Raw genomic sequence first — 20,663 nt, 5'->3', positions numbered from 1 at the left:
AAGTAGCCTGAAGGAGAACTCTGTGAAGCTCAAAACTTGTCTCTTTCACCAGTAGAAGTTGGTCCACAAAAGATATTACTTCACCCATCTTGGCTCTCTCATGTCCTGAGACCAACCTGCCGACAAACAACACTGCAAACAAAATAATCCGGGGAGACGTAGATTTGTGGGCAGAAGTGCAACATGTGGCTCTCTGCCATTAATTATATGGCTATCACCATCACTCATATACTTATGGAGAGTCTGCCTAATCACCTGCCCCCTTATTATGTATTTCTATCTTATCTACTTTTCATAGGTCCCTGTGTGTGTGTGTAGATGTAATTTTTAGTGTGTATTTAGAAAGATGTTCTTTTTATGTGCCAGAGTCTAATGCAGAAAACAGCACTTTCAAAAATATTGTGCTGTCTACCACAATTTTGGCCAGCATGGACAAAGAGGTATGAGCACTGCCTATTGCCAGTTATGGATCATCTGAGCTTTCTAGAGGTCTCCCTTTCAAACACTGGTACTGCTTAATTTGTCAGAGTTGACCAGATCACAGCCTGAGGTCTCATGTCTGCAATTGCTTGAATCAGCAGTGTAGGAATTTTCCTGGCAGAGGCTCCAGGTTTACTAGAGATACCCTTTAATGTTTTGCATTGATAAATAGGTTTGGATATTAGTATTTTATAGACACACTGTCTGAGGAGTGATCTGTATTTTTTTTGAGGATTTGCCTTGGAATAGTTCAACTGGAGAAATAGGACCCAATTGAAAGAATTCACTTTTGCATGAGTCTTTGGAGAATGTTAAATCTTTTTTAGGTATTGCCCCTTCACTATATTCAAGCATAGCATAAAGTATCTCACCTTCTAGTCCATAGAGGTTAGTTATGCTGGGAGGCATGAGAAAATGAATGAATTATGAAACCTCAGGATTTCATAGAAATTGTCACAAAACCAATATTAATTGGGCCCATAAGTCCGAATGCATTAGTTGTGTTCTTTGTAGAACCATAATGCAATAGCTAGTGAGCAAATTAGCCTTTCAATAGGATTTTATTTCTGATTTTTTTTGAAGCAATTCAGCCAAATATAGAAAGGTGTGCATTTCCTAAATTAATGAGAGGCTAGAAAGGGGGGGAAGTACTGCTAGTCTTGAATCACAAACCACATATATAATTTATGTCTTGGAATACTCAGAAGATACGTTTCCTTAATGGTGGCAAAACCGCAGTTCAACTGGTTGCTCAGAAAACAGAGTACAGAAGTTTCCTTTAAGAAATCGGTGGATTATCCAGAAGAGGGTGTTAAAAATGTCCCCAACCTGAAGGTAACATGTAATGGCCAGAAATAGTTAATTTCATTTTTGTAGTGCTTGTAGCAAGACTGACCAGGCATACCCTGCTTTTCAATAAGAATGCTAAATCTGTTGAGAAAATAAAAATATTACTGATATGTGTCAAGACTTAAGTCTAGATTCTGCCCTGAATTACACACAATGCCCCTCCTTGACTTCAATGAGGTCACACAATGAGGAGAATTTGGCCCTAGGGGTGCATTTTCTATTTGTGTTTTCCTGTATTTCAAGCGACAGTGGATCATCTCTGTATTGGCAGAGGTATTTATGTTTTGAGGGCCTGATCCAAAACCCATTGAAGCCACTGATAATCTTTCCACTGACTTCAGTAAGCATCGGATCAGGGTCTGAGAGAGTTTTAAAATAGGCTCAGGAGGTTTAAATTAATTATCTCTGTGCTTTTCAGAAAAGGGTTTTTTTCATTAATACTCCCAGAAAATGACTACAAATAATAATATCTTACATTTATAAAGTGCCTTTCATCCCGAAGGATGTGAACATTTTGCATAAAACAGAGAGCTAGTGTTAAGTGAAATGACATTTAGCATTAGGTGACATGTTTTAAAAAAAACCTGAGAGTCAGATACCTCTAACAGTAAAAATGATTGAAAATCCATGTATTAAAATTAAAATATTGAGTCTCTCTGTGAAGGCTTAGAGAAGAAGCTCTTTTATGTGCTGCTGTGATATTAAAATGTTACAGTGCAATAATGTGTTCCTGGTACTCTTTTTACTTTTCTCCTTTACTTTATGGATAGTAAGTTAAGTGAAAATTGAAAATGTAACCAAAACGCTGATGAAAGCGAGTGGTTCTGGACTTTCTAGATACTTAGCCATCACGTGGGCTGTGGCTCAAAGAGTTAAAAAGTTTGGTGGGGAAGGAGGAAACAGCACAAGTATGTAAGTGTTTAAGGCTTGCATCATAATTCCTGCTGTGCCCTTAAGCACAATGGAATCTCCTTGTTTTAATTTTGGGGGTTGAACGGAGAGTCTGGTTTTGGCTGTGGCCCAAATGGCACATTGTGCAACTCAGTGGAAGGAAACTGCTCATATACAAAGAGGTTATTCTTGGCTTAGCTTGAATATAGTTTTTTGCCACTAAAATGACCAACCTAGGAACTTTTAGTGAACAAAAGTGATTCCTAGTCCTGCACAACTGTAACTATTAACCATCTCGGTTAGAAGCACTTATACAGATGAGAACAATACTGAACAGTTAACATTTAAATCTCTGTCTCAGCGCAGTGGTGATATACATTACAATTCCTGCGAGTTGAGCTGGAGAAAATCAGCATTTATTATCTTTTTTCCCCAATGTTTTATACTGCATGAAAAGTACCAAGAAAAAAAATCTTTTTGCAACATTTCTCTCCTCTATAGTCTAGCTGAGCATTGGAAATCTAAGCAGATATTCCAAGAGGAATCGATGCATGAATTTTCTATCTTCATTCTTTTGCTCAGCCTTTCAGAGGAAAGGGAGACTTAACTTGAAGTATGAGCATGCTTTGAGAGAGATTATATGAAGTATCAAGCCCTACCTCACATGTATTGTAGCTTCAAACTCTGCTTCCAGATTGTAGAAGTTCAGCATATTCTTGGACAGGAACTATAGTTTTGAAAGCAGTGTTTCTCACCTCTTGAGTCTGATAAAGTAACGAGTGTATAGGGAATAGGCTGTTTTAATGCAGTGCTGGTCATTTCAGTGGAACACAAAGGGTTATAATAGGACTGCGTTTGTTGGTTCCATGTTGGTTGACTTTTTTTAAAAACAAAAAGGAAAATGAAGTTAACTGCATATCAATTATAACCCTTCAGCTTGTTTACCCAGTATATTCCATGTAGCAGAGTAAAAACCACTTCAGAAAGAAAAATAATAGTAGTAAAACATAGATGAATCAGAACTTACTTAATGATTACTGAGATTTGAAGAAAAGCAGTGTGAGTGACTGATTCATAAACACACCACACTCTAAGCCAATAGAGGCATCCTGGTGCTTCAGAATATAGAAATCACATACTCCGTTAGTACAACATCTTTGGAACACTCTTTTAGTAGCAGTTAATTCACTAGTTGGAAGCAGTATGTTTTCTAGATCTCAACTATTAGGTATATTGGGCCAAACTGAGCCTAGTATAAAGGAATCATTGAAGTTACACATGGGATGAATTTAGCTCCTTTATATTTATTGTCGTTTTAGCCTGGTTTATAGCAATAACATATTTAAATAAAATGTTTGATTTTAATTCAAATACTCAATAACCAGTAATTGTACATTCACATTTTGCAGAATATAAACTGTACAAGCCCAACTTATCTGACATAAAACCAGACTATTTTGCTCATAACATCCGTAACTGATGTAATTTAAATATTTCTCTGAGAACAGATTTAAGAAAAAAGGAAGCAGTATATAAATGTTACTCATGCAAACTAGTTCCAAGAGGTTCTTTGAACACAGTTATTGATGAGTTTTTCTTACATAACATATGCAAAATGTAATTGAAATTAAATTAAATGTCAGCATGATACTATTAAGTAGCTAACATTTGCCATTGTTTCCTAAGACAACCATTCCAAGCAGTAACTTCACAACCAGGAATTTACTCACTCTTTTCCCTGTGTCTTTTTGGTATTTTAGACAAATAAAGGCGATGCCCTTGCTAACCGTGTCCAAAACACATTGGGAAACTATGATGAAATGAAGGACTTGTTAACCAACCATTCTAACCAGAGCCACCTTGTAGGAATCCCAAAGAATTCTGTACCACAGACTCCCGTTGACAAAAATGAACAGAACTTTTTTCCAGAACAGAGAAACAGGATGATCCCGTCTCACCAGATCAGCGGTCACTCGTCAACGTCAATGCCCCCACCTTCTTCACTGTCATCAAATTCTACTTTGCTACACAGTCACCAGAGCAGCAGGAAATCCAGGACAGATTGGTCACGTGGTGGTCACAACTCTAATGGTGCACAGCCAAGCCAACCCAGTAGTCAACAGAGTAGGACAAAGCATAGCTCTTCACATGACCAGCCTCAAGGCAGGTACGACGATCTCTACAGCTGTCAGAGTGAGCAACATAAAAATGGAGGCGCTGAGGAAGCAAACCCGGCTGCATCATCTTCACATTCACGGAGGCACAATCATTCCAAATCAACAACTGGAGAACATTCTTATAAAGAAAACAGTCATTCCAAGTCACCTGTAGAACTTGAGTTTGTAGGGCACGGTCCTGGATCTCCACTTCCTTCTACATCTTTGTTATCTGCAAACAATGGTCTCTCAACCCAGAGTTTCCCACCAGGACTGCACTGTAAAACTAGCATGGTCCAGCAAAAGCCTACAGCTTACGTAAGGCCTATGGATGGTCAGGACCAAGTACCTAATGACTCACCTGAACTGAAACCTCCAATAGAAATTGAGAGTGGATATGGAAATCAATCATTTGGAACACTGTTGGAAGGAAAAGCTAATGCACCCAGTTCTAAGAATAAATTACCAAAGCTTACCATCCCTCAAGCTAGTGAGGTAAGTCATTTTCTTAGTCCACTTTTTTCTAGAATCTTAACAGATCTGACCCGAGGAGTATTTAACATAGCGTATGTCTGTTTATTTAAATATAAAGTTCCAGTTCCTGAAATTGTGATCTGAAAACACACCCCTTTTCTAGAAAATGCATGGTTATATTTTCTTTTGGCAAGGATTGTTGTGACAACCTAGTAAGTCATGATACATCAAGTTTTAAAATCAAAGGATGGAATGCTATCTTTGGTTGTGTCACACTAACAGTAAAAGGCCAGATCCAGCACTCTAATATACCTTAATTCAGCTGCATTGTTCACAGTTTTGCAGATTTATTTTGGAATTAATCTGATTTCAAGAATACTGTTATGCACTGTGACAAAGGAGAAAAAAAACCTAAAATAAACTTGGAAAAGCCTTGATCCCTTTAATACCAGTGGTACAGAACAGCTAACAATAAGAGGTACCTTTTCATTGCTCATTTCCCATTGACTTTAATGGAATTAATGTGGCTTAAACTGTGAGAAACACTTTTGAAAATGTATCCCGTTAAGTCTTCATGCATTTTTCAATAGCACTTAGCATTGGGATTCAATGCCAATTCCTGGCACCAAGAACTTAAATTGTTGAGTTTTGTGTTGCTGGTCTGTTACAACAGTCCTGTGATTAAAGTTATAATTAGCTCTTATTTCTTTCCTGGACACTTCAAGCACAGCTGTATTGCAAGGGTACCAACTGACGCATTTGTACTGATATAAATTTCTTATTCACAGTTGCTCTAAAGCAGTAACCATTGCAAGGTAGGTTTTTAGAACATGCATGAACAGAGGTACAACATGGGATTTTCATAGCTTTCTGTTTTTCCCCACGATTACTTCCCTGCTTGTTAATATTTTTATACCAGAAATAAAGAATGATTCATTCTTAAGACGCTTTATTGGAAAAGGTCAGCTTTTCCTATTGGAATAATTGTTTTGAGCCAATAATTTGTTTGACTGTTTAAAAACTTGATGTTATTTATTAACATTCCAGGCAGCAACAAAGACTGATGTGTTTTGCAGTAGAGTTTGGAATAATTTTTCTGGGAACTGCATCTGAAAACAGTAAAAAGGCCTATTTATATCAAGTGGAAGCTGAGGGTTGCTTGCAGATGGCATTTTATTAGAAAATGTATTTGTTAATAAATGTAGCTTTGTACAAGATTCCTTTACAGATGTTTCTGTTTATTTTTACCTTAGGTTAGAAATCTGCTGATCTAGATAGCTTCATCCTCTATTGCAATTTGTCGCTAGTGGTGTTTGGCAAGTAAATAATTGCATATAAAAGAAATAATGATGGTGCAAAGGCAAATACATTTATTCACTTCTGCTCTCTATTAAAATAACAATGAGTCAATAAGCACACTTTGAAGTGCAGCGTTAATATGGAGTATCTCTCTGTAGTAGCACATGAGGCTTACACCCGGTATCAACTTTTCCTCTACGTTCAGCACAGGAGGGTGAAATCCGGCCCTGTTCATGTCAGTGGGAGTTTTGCCATTGATCTCAATGAAGGCAGGGTTTCCTCCAGAATCTCTTGGTATAGCTTTAAATACAACTGATGTGAACCATTTGTTTTTATTAATGGAAAGGCTGGTCGTCACCCAGATGAAAAAGTTATGTGGTGAATTTGTGGCTATAGCTGCTTTGGTTTATAGCCTGCGTAGCGAACAGTTTGTGGGTATAATTAGCTTCATTTATTATGGGGTAAATAGTAAACTCAAGTCACTTCAGCAGTGACTACAGATAATAATCTTAAAACAGTCCGTGTGTTATAAAAGCGAACAATGAATTGCAGAGGGAGAGAAAACGTGAAGCTATGCGGCAGTCAGGAATGACTTCCTGCTGCTATTTAGAATGTGCGGCATGGGCGAAAGCCAATGGTCCTCACACAGGCAAAATTCCACTTGATTTAAGGTCATTTTCCCTGTGTAAGGACTGCAGGCTTTGCCCCCGTATGTTTTTCCACTGATGTGCATTCTGAATGTAATTTACCTTACATTTGGCAATAAAACTCTTTCTAATCCAAGGTTATAGATAACTGGTTTAGTTTAAGCTTAATCAGAACTGACAGGGCACAACTGTGAAACCCATAACATTTTTGGAATGACTGCAGAGGGGGACTCGGTTGTAATCTTTATACAATTGATGTGGAGGCTTATGATTATTTGGGGGTGCATGTCAATTTATGAACCTTCCCTAGCTGGTGCCAGCAGCTGTAATCTGCTTGAAACAATTTCATTTCTGCCCCACGAGGTTCCATGCTAATAACATTGCAAGTGGTGGTGACCCCCTTCAAACCACTGGTAGGAAAGTTGCCTTTTTGGGGTGCTTCTTATGGTTGGATCTGTAGGTTCCCTTGGATACTCAGAGCCAATTTTTCAAACGTCCCCCAGCCTGTAAATCCACCCACCAAGAAGGCACAGCCAAGTTTTTGGGTTCTCAAGTTTTTGCACACCTCAAAACCTGGAGTTATATGAACAAATTAATTTTGTGTGAGCAAATCATGCATATAGACCTCTGCAAGAGCAGGCTATGCAAATCTGTGCATGCAAATCAGAGGATTTGGTTCTGCTAAAACTCTGATACACAAAAATGACTGGCCAGGCACAGAGATTTAAAGGATGGGTTGAGGCCACTGTGAAAATATGGTCCTATTTATCATGGCTTTATATAGAATGTTTAGTGCCCTGGAGGCACTTTGCTATGCTTGAGGAAGTGGTCAATTTTATAGCATGCTCGATGTCACTTGATTGGGCCCATGTTGCCCTCAACTCGGTTACAATTAACAGACATTTGTTCATTCATTGCTAAGGGAAGAATCAGGCACACTGTGTGTCTGCGATATCCTTTGGGGATTTTTTTGGTGATTGCTGGATCCTTCAGTCCTTTGCTTTTCCTCTTGGGTGTGAACATAGATAAAATATCTAACATCACTTCACTGTACTTAATTACTGTTTTCTCATTGTCAAGGTCAAAATTCTTAGAACATCAATATGATGAATTCAAATCCTAACACAACTAATAGCGCTCAGTCTTGCCTATGACAAACATTCAGAAATCACGAGTCAGGCTCCAAAAACTCATTAGGTTGGCTTAAAAAAAAATCACGATTTCAAAAATAAATAAATTTTGGGCCCTTTTTATTTACCTTCAAAGCCTGTAGGATTCATGTTTTCAAGCTTTACTCTGCAACCACAAGGGCTAGAAATTTATTATTTTTAATGAAAGATTAGAGTCAAATTTTGTCACGTGACTCCAGGTGCTAGCACTTTGTGAAAAACACCAAATATTGTGAGACCCATGACAATGAGTTGGCAACATGGGCACAGAAGTTAAAATACATTTCAGACACATCTTCTTTTTCTCATTCTCTGTATTGATCTCTTTCTTCCATATTTATATGTATATATTAATTTTGAGCTTGCACATTACTCTTGGTAAATACTAGCAAGCCTAGACTCAGAGAGAGCTTTTGTACTGTATGCAGAATTCCACCTATTTAAGTGGTATGATGGTGTGTGATTGCAACTTAACTCTCAATGGGAATTATGTGGCTAAATCCTATGCATTTCTTTGAAAATGTAGGGGTTAGAAATCACTATAACAGCTGATCCTCTCGTTGCTGTGTTAAAATCCAGAATCTTGATATACCAATGTATATTTAAATCTTTGAGTCAGATGCTTACAAATGATTTCAAATTGACTAACTCAGCTTGAGGTAGCTGAAAGTAAGCCTGTACATTTCAGTTTGGGCTTGAACACAAATTATTGAGCACATTGACTAAATCGAGAGGTTTTCGGGTCTGTGGGAACATCGGAGCAGTTTCCAGATAAGCTTGTGAAAAATCATATGCACTGTACAAACTATGCAAGTACAAACTATGCAAGAGTTTCCAATGACTGTTTTGAGGCCAAGTAAATCTGGGGTAATTAAGAAAAGTTTTAACTCTTCAGACAGTGTTCCCAAGAATCTCTGCATAGCTGACTACATATTCCTGCAAAATAAGAAACATATACTGAATTTTGCCCCAAAACGCAACACTATGAACACATCCGAAAGACTGACAACCCCACTGTCACCACCCATTTAGTCATGGAAGATGGAGAACTTCTGTTTTCGCATGACTTTTAGGATAATATTTTGACGGGTTCACTATACAGCAAAGTGATAGGCTTTTGTTATATGTGTTTCACATCATCCTGTTATCGCTGGATGTATTGATTAACTTAGTACTTTGTAAGCTAGCTATAAAACAAGCTGCTCACTTTCTGCATTAAAGAGCAAGAAAAATTGACAGGTAGATAACCATATTGATTCAACCCAAATGGTAAATGCAAGAGGCTTTATCTGTGACTTATAAAACTTTTTATGGGCACCCAAAGCCAGCTTAATATGTTTGGTTTTTTTTAATTGAGTGGAAGGCAAAAGCCTTTAGGTAACTAACTCCCCTTTAAAATACATTGGGCTTTGGTTGCCAAATACAGTGCATTACTGTATTTGTGGGCACATTGCCTTTTCAAATGCAAGCTTCACTCTTCCTTCAAAACTTTGGGGGTTTAAGAATAATGGACTGAATCAAGCATTAAGCTGAAATCCCCTCACTTGGTTCATATTTCAAAAGTCTGAGGCCAAAAACAAACCAGAAGAGCACTATTTCTTGCAGTATTATAGTTACAGCCATGTGTTTTTCATTTGTAAATGCTGTGAGAAGTAATGTTTTTGAGATATTCCTAAATGAGGAACATATGACGCCAACCGTCTGAAGACCTCTTATTGTGGCCTTTTCTTGCTTTGTTAAGCTACTGTCCTATTGCTGGGACTGTCATTAGCAGGGGTATTTTGGGGGGGTAAGGATAGTGGAGGGGGAAATCGCACAGCTAGGGCCTATCTATTTCCAACAGGAAATACAAAGACAATCATGGGCATTAGGAATTGTTACTGTACCATTGCGGTCAATGGGAGTTTTGCATTTGACTTCATTGGATACAGAGTCAAGCCTGTAAGATAGAGTGAACAGGTTTAGATGAAAAAGCTGACCTCCATACCCAATGTTTTGGGGGGTTGGATGGCTTTTCTCACACAGTGATATTTTCCTCCCAGTGCCTCTGAATTCTGCCTAGGATTGGAGGCAGAGATGCCATTTTTCCTGCAAGAATACATCTTCTTGTGCGACTTCAAGCACAAGAATCTCCAACCCTTTGAGGTTCCCCAATTCCAAATTGAATGGCAATTGTAAGCCATTAGTAGTTGGTCCAAATTAATTGTAGAAAATATTATTATTCCAATTGCCTAGCCAGAGGTGGCAGAAAACAAAGTGACCTCAAAAAGCCTTGGGGAAAACAGTCCCTGGGTGTTAATAGAATTTGTTCCCCCTTTTGTGCCATTTATGGTTCATTCAAGAAATAGGTTGATTATACCCACATTGCACCACCTTCTACAAAGTTGGGGAGGCATCACCTACATGCCCACAGTCAGGAATACTAGGGTCTGCACAGCTCTGAAGTGTAATCTTGACACAATCACTTTATTTTTCAGTGCTTGCGTGTTTCCTCTTATGGACAACAGGGATAATAAGACTGCTCCACCTTTGTTGGGCATTTTTAGATCCCTGGCAGAAAGGTCCTGTACGAGTGCAAAATAGTATGGAGATATGGCTGCCTCCCCATACCTAAGGATGAATCTCCTAATCCACTATAATCCCACCCTTTTTTTTTTACCTGCCCACACTAATTGAAGGAAGACATAACCAAGCCATATGGAAGCAATTAATTGTTGAGGGCCGGATTGTGACACCCTTGTTCGTGTTGAGTAATACCTTACTCCCTGGATACTCCTATCGTAGTCAAGGTGCTGACATAAAGTTGGAATAACCAGCTTTGCATCCCCTGCCCTCTGGCATAGGGGGCAAGTCAGAATAGGGAGGGCGTTGCTGGGGCAGGGCTGGATCCCACACCAATCTGGGTGATCCTCAATTGACCAAGCCGTTCCTATGGGACCACACCCACTGGCGTCATAGAGTTGAGACCCTGGCACAAAATGTGACTGCTCTGTAGAACATGTCTTGCTTTAAATAATACGTAATATTTGTGAGTTCTGAAACTACGGCATAGAAACATAGCAGGTTTCAAACATGTTTAGGTGCAAGTCTTTCAGATGTTTGTATTTTGAATGATGCAGATATTTACTTTGGTCCAAATTCTGCCCGCAAATGAACATGCATGTTTCCCACCAAAGATACTGGGAGCACTACAAGCTATCTGATGTCAGCAGTTTGGCCTTTTGTAGAATGGCATCACTGTAAATCTGAAAATTGCACCACATGCCTTGTTCAATGTTACTTTATCTAACTCAAACCTTTGAAAATAACACACAGATGGCTTGAAAAATACGACTGTACATATTTGCTATCCTTTCCATTCATTACTTTCTGGGATTTTGTCCCTATATTATCTTTCTTGCTTTGTGGAAAAGCACAGGAAACAGACTGTGGCTGCAGGTTGCAAATAGTCTGGGAACACAGAAGGCTCGTGTTTTTTAACGTTCAGGAGAAAGAGCATGCACAGATTTTTGCATGGGTAATAACAACCATTGAGAGTCCATCACTGGGGCCTGACCCCATGACTTTCAGCACTAAAAGTATGAACTTCTACCACTGCAGCTAAAGGAGTAACTCCCTGTAGTAGTCTCTCAAGTTCCCTGGACCAGCTACGAAAGGGGGATGGATAGAACACTGAATATACACTCCTGAGATGTATGTGGAATACCTGGTGAATGTGTATAAATTGGGGATTTGCACGTGCAAATAAGTTTTCATGTGTTCGTACCTTTGGATGCGTATGTCACACATTTGGCACACTTGGTTCGGAGGCATGCCGAATTGCACACACTTGAAACCATTTGGGCCATGCTGTATTATTTGCTTATAACATAGCTTCAACGTATGAAAACGAGAGGAGGGTCTTATATGAGTATTTCTAGCTTTATAGTCACAGTCATCCCACTATTAAGCTAGCTGTCTCTGATCCAAGTATGGAAAAGCACTTAGGGGTTGCAGGTGAAAACATCATATGGGAATACTTAAGGGAAAGAAAGTTGAACATATAGCTTGGCAACTATCCATGAACTGCAGATATAGGTTAAAGTTCTTTAGCTGGCAGGCTATTGCAAGTGTATTAGCAATGTTGGAAAAAAAATCTAATTTCTGCATTTTGGCTTGTGCAGTAAAGAAATTCCTCCCACATAAATATGTTCATTTTACCTTCTGGGAAGCAAAGAAAGGAAACCGTAGCTGCAGTCTGTTATTTAATCTTCCTGAAATTAGCATTTGGTGCTTAGGAAGATTGAAAGATTTAATGCCAATGCCTTCCTCAAAAGAAAGAAATGACACACCACATATGTTTTAGCACTGGTTAGACTGTTAAATGGAATTAATCAAAATCCATGTTAAAATATTTCCATGTGTTAATTAGCAACGGTTTGGAACATTAAAATACATATTGGCTTGGGAATAAATTAGTGAAGAAATATCAGATTTAGATTGTAGGCTTTTAATTGCAACATAATATATTGCAATATTGTGTGTTTTAGATAGGTAGATGTAAATATGTGAAGCACTATAAAATGTAGGGTGACCAGATGTCCCAATTTTACAGGGACAGACCCGATTTTTGGGTCTTTTTCTTATATAGGCTCCTATTACCCCCCACCGCCGGTCCCGATTTTTCACACTTGCTGTCTGGTCACCCTAATAAAATGTGCATTTTAAGACTGTGTAATAAAACAAGCCAAAGTAGTACGTGATAGAGAGAATCATGCCATTTCCCATTTTCAAAACAATTAAACCACTCTCTCATTCAATAGAGCAAGAGCTAAAGGGTAAAAAATGAAAAAAAGTTTTGTCCGAAGCCAAAAGGAAGTTTTAAAATATCTCCTTTGAAAATCATGGTAATGCAATATCTAGCAGCTAGAAAAATCAGCTCTCCTGTGGTGAATAGTCAAGATGCACTTTTGCCTTTACATTCCCATCGGGTTGATGCAGCACTTTGGGTTTCAGCTACTCATGGTGAGATTTGTGAGAACAGGAGAATAACCCAACTGAATTAATATGTAAATGAGTTCTAATTAATATGCCTGTTTTGTTCTTCTCAAGTTGCATATGGTGGGGGCCTTCTGTACGTGGATCATCTCCCCTCATCCCCCATAAGGTCAGGTTTGGTCAGCATGGCATCATCCCACACCATTCCCAAGGCCCTAAAATGAGCTCTGCAAGCATGCAGAAGGAGTGAGCTGGTGTGGGAGTTAGATAAACAGGGGGATCTTGCCTCATGTCCCCACGCCTTATGTGGGGTCTGCACAAGTTTTAATTCAGTCCAGGCAGCACTACCTTTTGCATTGAGCTGCTCCGCCCTTTTAAAGGGAGTCCCAGAGGCAGCTGCCTGTGCTGAATTCCCTGGCTATGCCATTCATTGTTTCCATGCGGCCTCTGAGCCAAAGAGGGCACAGGGAGGCTTGGTGCTGGTAGAAGGGATGCTCCATGTGGATGATCCCTGACATTTGTGGGATTTAAGGGTCAGCCCCTCCTGTTTCTTGGACAGTTGGAGGGAAGCGATGGGTAATGCCTTCCACACACAGCCCAGAGTAGAAGAATTTGTAGAAACACTGCAAGGGGAAATGCAAGGAACGTTTCACCCAAGCCACCTCTCTTGTTGGGTTTTCCACGGGACGAGGAGGGGGCGATTCGCCCCGTGTCCTGAGAACAGGGATTAGGAACTGGACTGATGTTGATTTTAAATTTGCCTCTTTAATTTGTCCTCTAAGTAGCAATTTGAACAAGAATCAGGGGGAAGGAGAGGGAAAAATAATTGCAGACGCAATCACTTTCCAGACGCATGGACTTTTTTTTTCACTGGATCTGTAAACATCCCAGAGAGCCGAGAAGTCCGCGATACTAAGTGTAAGCTTAAATCCCCATTAATATTGCCAGTCTAAACATATTTTAGTTAGAACAGTACATGCTGCTTTTCCTTCCATGTTTCCTCAAAATAATTTCACATCGTTATGTCCCCCAGATGTGTAAACTCATGGGGTTATATTTCATTGAACTGCAAGCTGTGACACTTAAATCCACACAGACAAGCAGGCAATTACTTCTGCTGTTTGTAAATTTCCAGGCTCCCATTTACATTTGCGTATATTTTAAATATAAATGTGGAGATTGTTTTTTTCCTAAATATGGAATTTAATTTTTAAAACACACACACACACACACACACACACACACACACACACACACACACACACACACACACTTAAGAAAAGATGCACAATTTAATAAGCTTTAAAAAACCTCTGTGATTCTCAGACTGTCTGCTGGATTCAGTGCTTCCTCGTATGCTAATAAGAGCTTTCCCTGAATAAGGGCTATATGACTTGGACCAGGACCTATATGTGCCCATAGGTCTCAGTCCAGTGAGGTGCTGAGCATTCTCAACTCCCATTTCCCTTGGATTTCAAGCACCATAGGATGGGGCTCCGCTGAGAATATATTGTTTGTGTTGGTGCATTACAGTTGAGAATGGCCTATTCTGAACCCTTCTTTTCAGCTGTTTGTAGTTTTCTCAAACAGTTTCCTTCTGGGGTGAAACTTCGTATTGTAAGTGGTATCAGGAGAAAGGAGAGATTGTACCCCAACACACATATACCTAGGCCCTGAAAATGTGACTCACAGTGAGGTAGGGGAATGTTTTTTATTCAAAAAAATTATTCAGGCAACCATTTTATTTGCCATACTACTAGCTGAAAGCCCGTACTGTAAGAACGGTGGCAGTTGGACACTTTGCATGCAAATTAGGTGTAGAATACGTTTAGTGATTGGCTGAGGTACCTCTGATAGCACAATGGTCTCGGTCTCTTGGCATGGCATAGATACATAACTTACCGTAGCTGAAGGCCCACGCCATCACTCTGTAATTCGGAAATGGCTGACAATTTAAAAATGGGATGGTAACAGACCACAAATCCAATGATGGGTGAACGTGGTGATATTCTGAACAAAAAGAGCTCTCAGCCATGCTTGCAGCTGTTTCCCTCACTTCATGCTGACTCAACAGACATTCTGAATTTCAAAGTGACACCCAGAGTGACAATCCTGGAATCTTCTTTAATAGCTAATGACTCAAAAATGGCCAAACGTAAACATTTCAAGCCAACAAAGAGCTTTTCTTGCACACAGATCCATTGACTTCAATAGGATTCCACACAGGAGTCCACAGGTGGAACTGTTTGCAAGATTGGGCTCTTTGTTGACTGAATTTAGGGCACAACCCGCTTGTGGAAGTCTTTCCATTAACTTCCATAGCATTGAATTTGGATCTATCCCTTGATGCAATGGATGCATCTCCCAGTGACATTCATAGCCTCACATGTGTGTAGTGTTTAGTGATGAATGTGTTCCCTGCCAATCATGAAAAAAATGTTTTTTTAAGTTGTCAAGATGGTTCTATATTTGCTCATGTCAGGATGAACTTCTTCATCTGTTACTGAACATTCATTTAGAGCCTTGACTGGCAAATCTTTCATAATGCAAAATTCTCCTTAAATTTTCTCAAGAAGTTCTATAGGAGTCAGGCTAATGTACCTGCAAAAATGGCACTATGAAAAGATAGCCAACAGGCAGTGAATTGGCAGTAAATATTGGGGATACCCCATTGCCTATGCCAGTGGATGAAGTTTTTCTATCTATAGATTATTTATATTGATATTCCATGCCAGCTGAATAGTTACTTACTGTGTGTGGAATAGAACTGGGTTTATACAGACTCTACCTAAGAATATAAGAAAGTCTTTTCAAATCCTAGTCAAGTTGTACTTAAATATAATTATTATAGTTTTTACTTCCGTGCAGCAATAAATTATTTTTTTCCTATTTTCTAAAAACATAAAAACATCTGATCCAAAATACTTTACAGATGGAATAATGCAAGTTTGGCAAAGAACAACAGTACATCCCTGTTGGTGAAGAAGTGATCTGTAAAATACAGCCAGATTAGAATTGGGGTAGCTGTTTAAAGGCCAGATCGTACCACCCTTACCGACGCTGGTATTGCTCCTCGAGTTGTCCTCTCGCTTCAAAACGAGGAGTGAGGTATTACTCAGCATGAATAGAGGTTGTAAAACTAGGCTCTAAACAATCAAACTAGCAAGACTTATTTTGGACCAGAGGCAGGTGTAAAGCATAGAAGAAACAGACCGTGGTAACTGTTACACATTAGACGGGAAGAAATTAAAATGTGCAAAAGCTGCTTTTGTAAATACACAGTATTACGATCTAACTGAATCTGGATGTCATCAAGAAAATTACTTGCTACAGTTTTGAATATATTTTGACATGTTGAATATATGGTAATATATTATTGCTAATGGTTTATTTTTGCTTGTATTAATATTCTACACACACAATGCGCTTGAAGCCCTTAGCAGTAAGCATGGGAAATCTTGTGAGGCAGCCTGTTGTCATAAGATTCCCATCCTAGTTTTTGTAGACCTTGGGGTTCCAGATCCAATGTAGACCTTGGATAAGCAACCAAGCTTTTGGGTATTTAGCCAAGCTCGATCTCCTGAGGTTTTCCCATTACTACTGAATTCTGATTATGCTGTGCCAAGTGGGCAAAATCTCAATGGCTTGAGCATAGGTCTCAGGCATCAAAACTCATTCTGTATTGATCATATACAGAAAATAAGTCACCGTTATCATTTATGGTATACTACTACTCTGTAACTTATTTTCAAGGAGCACAACCAGTGGACTACTTGTTGCTGTTCCATCAGCAGCTATGCAAGAAGAGGAAAGGGCTCCCTGTACCTCTTCTCCACCCTATGTGCCCATACAGGGGCAGCCAAAATGTGGCTCTTAATGTGAAAGAAATGCTATATTCAGCAACTGAGGTAGCTTCTATAGGCCAAGTCCATCGCAAGGGGACTGCTTTGACATTATAGTGCAAGAGATTTTCCACAACACATTCTATGTGTGATTTCCAGTCTGGGTGCCCAGAACAATTTGTTGTATTCTTGGCTACTTGAGTCATTTCACTATCTAGGATGAGGCACACTCAGAGTCATTAATTTGCAGAGAGGAACACAAACATAAACGAAGAGTGGGACTTCCCTTGCATTAGCCACAATAAATATGTTTGTTCAAAAACAAATAGCTGGAATTAGTAGACATGTAGCCATGAGGCTAAAGCAAAGCCTGGCTGTGTCTGATACCTTGGAGAAGTTGTTCACAGACAATCCCCATCTTTTTGTAAAGACTGTCTCATAAATTTGGCAGTGTTATTGGAAGCTTGAGTTAACCATGTAAGGGCCCATTTGCAGTTCCAGTTAGCAAACATGGGCCATCACAAGATGTTCAGAGAGGCAAATTCAGCATATTGAGCCCCAAAGTGGTGAAGTAGAGGATAGCAGTGGCTTTGCTGCATGGTCTTGGCAGAAGGCCCATTAAGGGGTAGGGTTTTTCCCCCACAGGTCTGGGGACTTGAACTAGAGGTAGGGAAGAGGAGGTGCCACAAGCTGCATTGTGTAGCACGTGTCTAATAAAAAATCTGCTGGATGTTCACCCCTCCATATGAGTAAACCACTGTGTAAGAGAGGGGTCTTTTAGTTGGAGCCACCATCAGGTATTTCAGGAGCTATGTTGCCATGCCAGGGAGGCGAGAGGAACAGAGGGAGCTGGTTGAAGGCTGAGGACCTCAGCCTTGATACCTCTCTGAATTCTCAGAGTACCCTTGGCTTTCCCCACCACCACCTTTGCTACAGGAGGCAAAAGCAAACTTCAGCCCTACAGCAACAGTCTGGAGGTAATTCTGCAAGTTGAAATGTGATGGTCTCTATCTTGGCAGATATCCAGGGATTGAACTCAAGACCTACAGATCTGAAAGCATGAATGTCTACAGCAGGGGTTCTCAAACTGGGGGTCGGGACCCCTGAGGGGGTCGTGAGGTTATTACATGGGGGGGCGCGAGCTGTCAGCCTCCATCCCAAACCCCACTTTCCCTCCAGGATTTGTAATGGTTTTAAATATATTAAAAAGTGTTTTTCATTTATAAGGGGGGTCACACTCAGAGGCTTGGTATGTGAAAGGGGTCACCAGTACAAAAGTTTGAGAACCACTGGTCTACAGCTTGAGTTTAAAGAGTAAGCCTCACTAGCTCTGGGAGTTAAGAGACTCATTCACTGCGGATCAGGCATGGATGGGGCTGCCTAACATACATTGATTACAGGAACCTACAGCAATCTTGGCTCTCATACAGGTTTCCTCAGCAAGGTGTCCTTCTCTAAGTGAAGCATAGTTGATCTAGATCTTTTTCATTCCTCATCTGTGCACCAGATTCTTCATTAATCATGGTATGGCCCAAGGACTAATGTCTAACTACTACTGCAGAACTTTCAGAACCTTGAATTTTTGTGAGCTTCACAAAAATGGTGCCTTTGTTTTAATTTCTTGGCAATGAGGGAGGCTTTCCCTACCACAGTTTTACAATAGGGCAAATGTGTGATTAAAGTAGAAAGGAATTTTTATATAATATTGTCTCCTTTCCTGTGGTATAGGACCATGTGGAGGCTCTTGCTGCATGTGGTTTTTGATTTTGCCCACTAGCAAAAACAAATATCAAAACTGGTCTTTTCTAGTTCTCAGCAGTACTCTCATCAAAAGCGAGACTCTAGGGAATTATTTTTTTAAGTTGCTTAAGCAGTGCTTAAACTTACTAGCGCTGCTTGTTTGTCCTTATTGAATGGGATTATGCAATTATTTTAAAATCTCTTTGTTCCTACAGCAACTTTCATGCTTAATTCCTGTCAGAAAGAAGGAAAAACACTTTTGCCTGTGATGCCCAGCTGTATTTGTGTCAATCCATAACATTCCACGTGCCCAGCAGTATTACTCAGTATCATAGAATGGGGTTCACCCTGCAGAATGGGGAATTCTGGACAGGTACAATTGTAATGCCCCAGGACTATGTACCGAAGTTATGACAAGGACAGAGCCACTTTGCATTGTAGCTGTGTCCGATGGCAGATGGACAAACCCCTAGAGTCCATGGGAGTGAGAGCGGCACGTTAGGACATGAGGAAACTGGGCTCATTGCCTTCAGGGCAGGGAGCAAAAGGAGGACAGGTAAAGATGATACTTCCTCTGGGGCTGGAAGAGAGAGGACAAAGCAAGGGAACAGTATCCTATGGCAGAAAAAGAGAGGACAGGCACCGGCTCATCAGAGCATGGGGGTGGGGGGAGAAGGATAGGACAAACCATTTTAAAAAAATGAATCTGGCAAATGGAGATATTGCCTATGGCAGTGGTGCCTAAACTTTTGCTGTAACCCTCCCCCCCCGAGTAATGAAATCCCCGTGTGCCCCCTCTCTCCATTACAGCCGAGTTGGCTCAGCAGAGGATCTGGGGCTATGAGGGCGGAGAGAGAATGAGGGCAGAGCTGGGTTTAGAATGGAGTAGGGGGTGGAGTGGAGCTGCAGTAGAGGCCAGAGCGGGGCTGGGGGTGGAGTGGAGCTGGAGGTGGGCTGGGGGCAGATCTGGGCTGGGTGGTGCTCCCTCTCTGCCCCCTGTGGGGGCTGGCCTGGGCCCTCTGTGTGCCCCCCCTGAACATTCCCCCCACATCCATCTATAGGGGCACGCCCCACAGTTTGGGGACCACTGGCCTATGGAAACTTTTGGGGAGGAACAGGACTGTCATTCACATGAAAGATGTGGGACTTGGACTGATTGATCATCCCTAATCACACCAGATGGAGGTAGCAGCATAAGAGAGAGACTGAGAAGCTCGAGCTATTCCCTTGGCCGATCATTCAAGCATCCTCAGCCCCCCAAGATTGTTTGTACTTTTTAGGAGGGAAATGACATCAATTAAATTATTGTTTTAAATCCTGTTTAAGTCAGGACAGTATTCATCCACAGATGTTGGATGTGACTTCTTCCTCTTCTACTCCATCCTACGTAACTTACTCAGTTGGATTGCCTATGGCCGTGACGCCCGCACCAGCCACAGCTGAGTTCCTACAGTAAATCGTGAGGTTTTAAAGTCAATTCTTGGTGTCTGAGAAACAATCCAAAAGTCTAAGGCTAGGCAGGCTTGAGTAGCAGGCTAGCTGGTACGTGCATACACACACAGAGTAGCATATGCCACCGTCTGCTGGATGAGGAGCAAGGACTGTCTATGTTAGGGGTTAATGAGACTTGGTGGAAAAGCTTCCATATATTAAAAGTTAAGAATTTCAAAATAATCCCAACTGCTGATATTTGTGGTTCTCCCGTTGTCCTAGGGTTTTGCGTATGCATTATTGTAATGTTGCATGCTTGTAACAAGACATTACTACTCATTGGTTGAACATCACCATACAACATATAGGGCAGAGGATATAGTGGATATTTGGGGCTATTGTTTCCATTCTTGAACAAACCAAGAAGAGAAGATCTTATGGACAGCCTGCAAGATCTTGAAAGGTTTTGAGGCCCTGACAATTAAGACATATGTGCGCATATCCTAAATATTATAAATACACACCATACTCAGTCATGACACATACAAATACACACACACATATATAAAAGCCACCTTAAATTAACCAGAATATGAACACAAATCTAATGTCTGGGATCTGATGGTCTCCAGAGTCCCAGTGCATTGGGAAAATTGTCCTTGAATTTTTTTTAAGTTGTCATTTGAATGTACTATTATGGAAACTGCA

At 40.3% G+C, this 20,663-nt stretch overlaps 1 protein-coding gene across 5 annotated transcripts in view; it reads left to right on the top strand.

Annotated features, from left to right (window-relative positions):
• Positions 1-20,663, top strand: part of AFF2 (ALF transcription elongation factor 2) — a 392,067-nt gene that overhangs the window by 111,257 nt on the left and 260,147 nt on the right. For all 5 annotated transcript variants that reach the window (XR_010590298.1, XR_006174660.2, XM_024106004.3 and 2 more), the window contains one exon: positions 3,981-4,871. Coding sequence is in view for 3 of the 5 variants with exons in the window: in XM_024106004.3 (XP_023961772.2) it covers positions 3,981-4,871 (891 nt within the window). In the remaining 2 variants the exon portion in view is untranslated. The remainder of the gene's footprint in view (positions 1-3,980; positions 4,872-20,663) is intronic.

This window comes from Chrysemys picta, chromosome 9 (assembly GCF_011386835.1).
Source record: "Chrysemys picta bellii isolate R12L10 chromosome 9, ASM1138683v2, whole genome shotgun sequence".
Classification (NCBI taxonomy): domain Eukaryota; kingdom Metazoa; phylum Chordata; order Testudines; family Emydidae; genus Chrysemys; species Chrysemys picta.
This window is presented reverse-complemented; position numbering and strand designations above follow the sequence as displayed.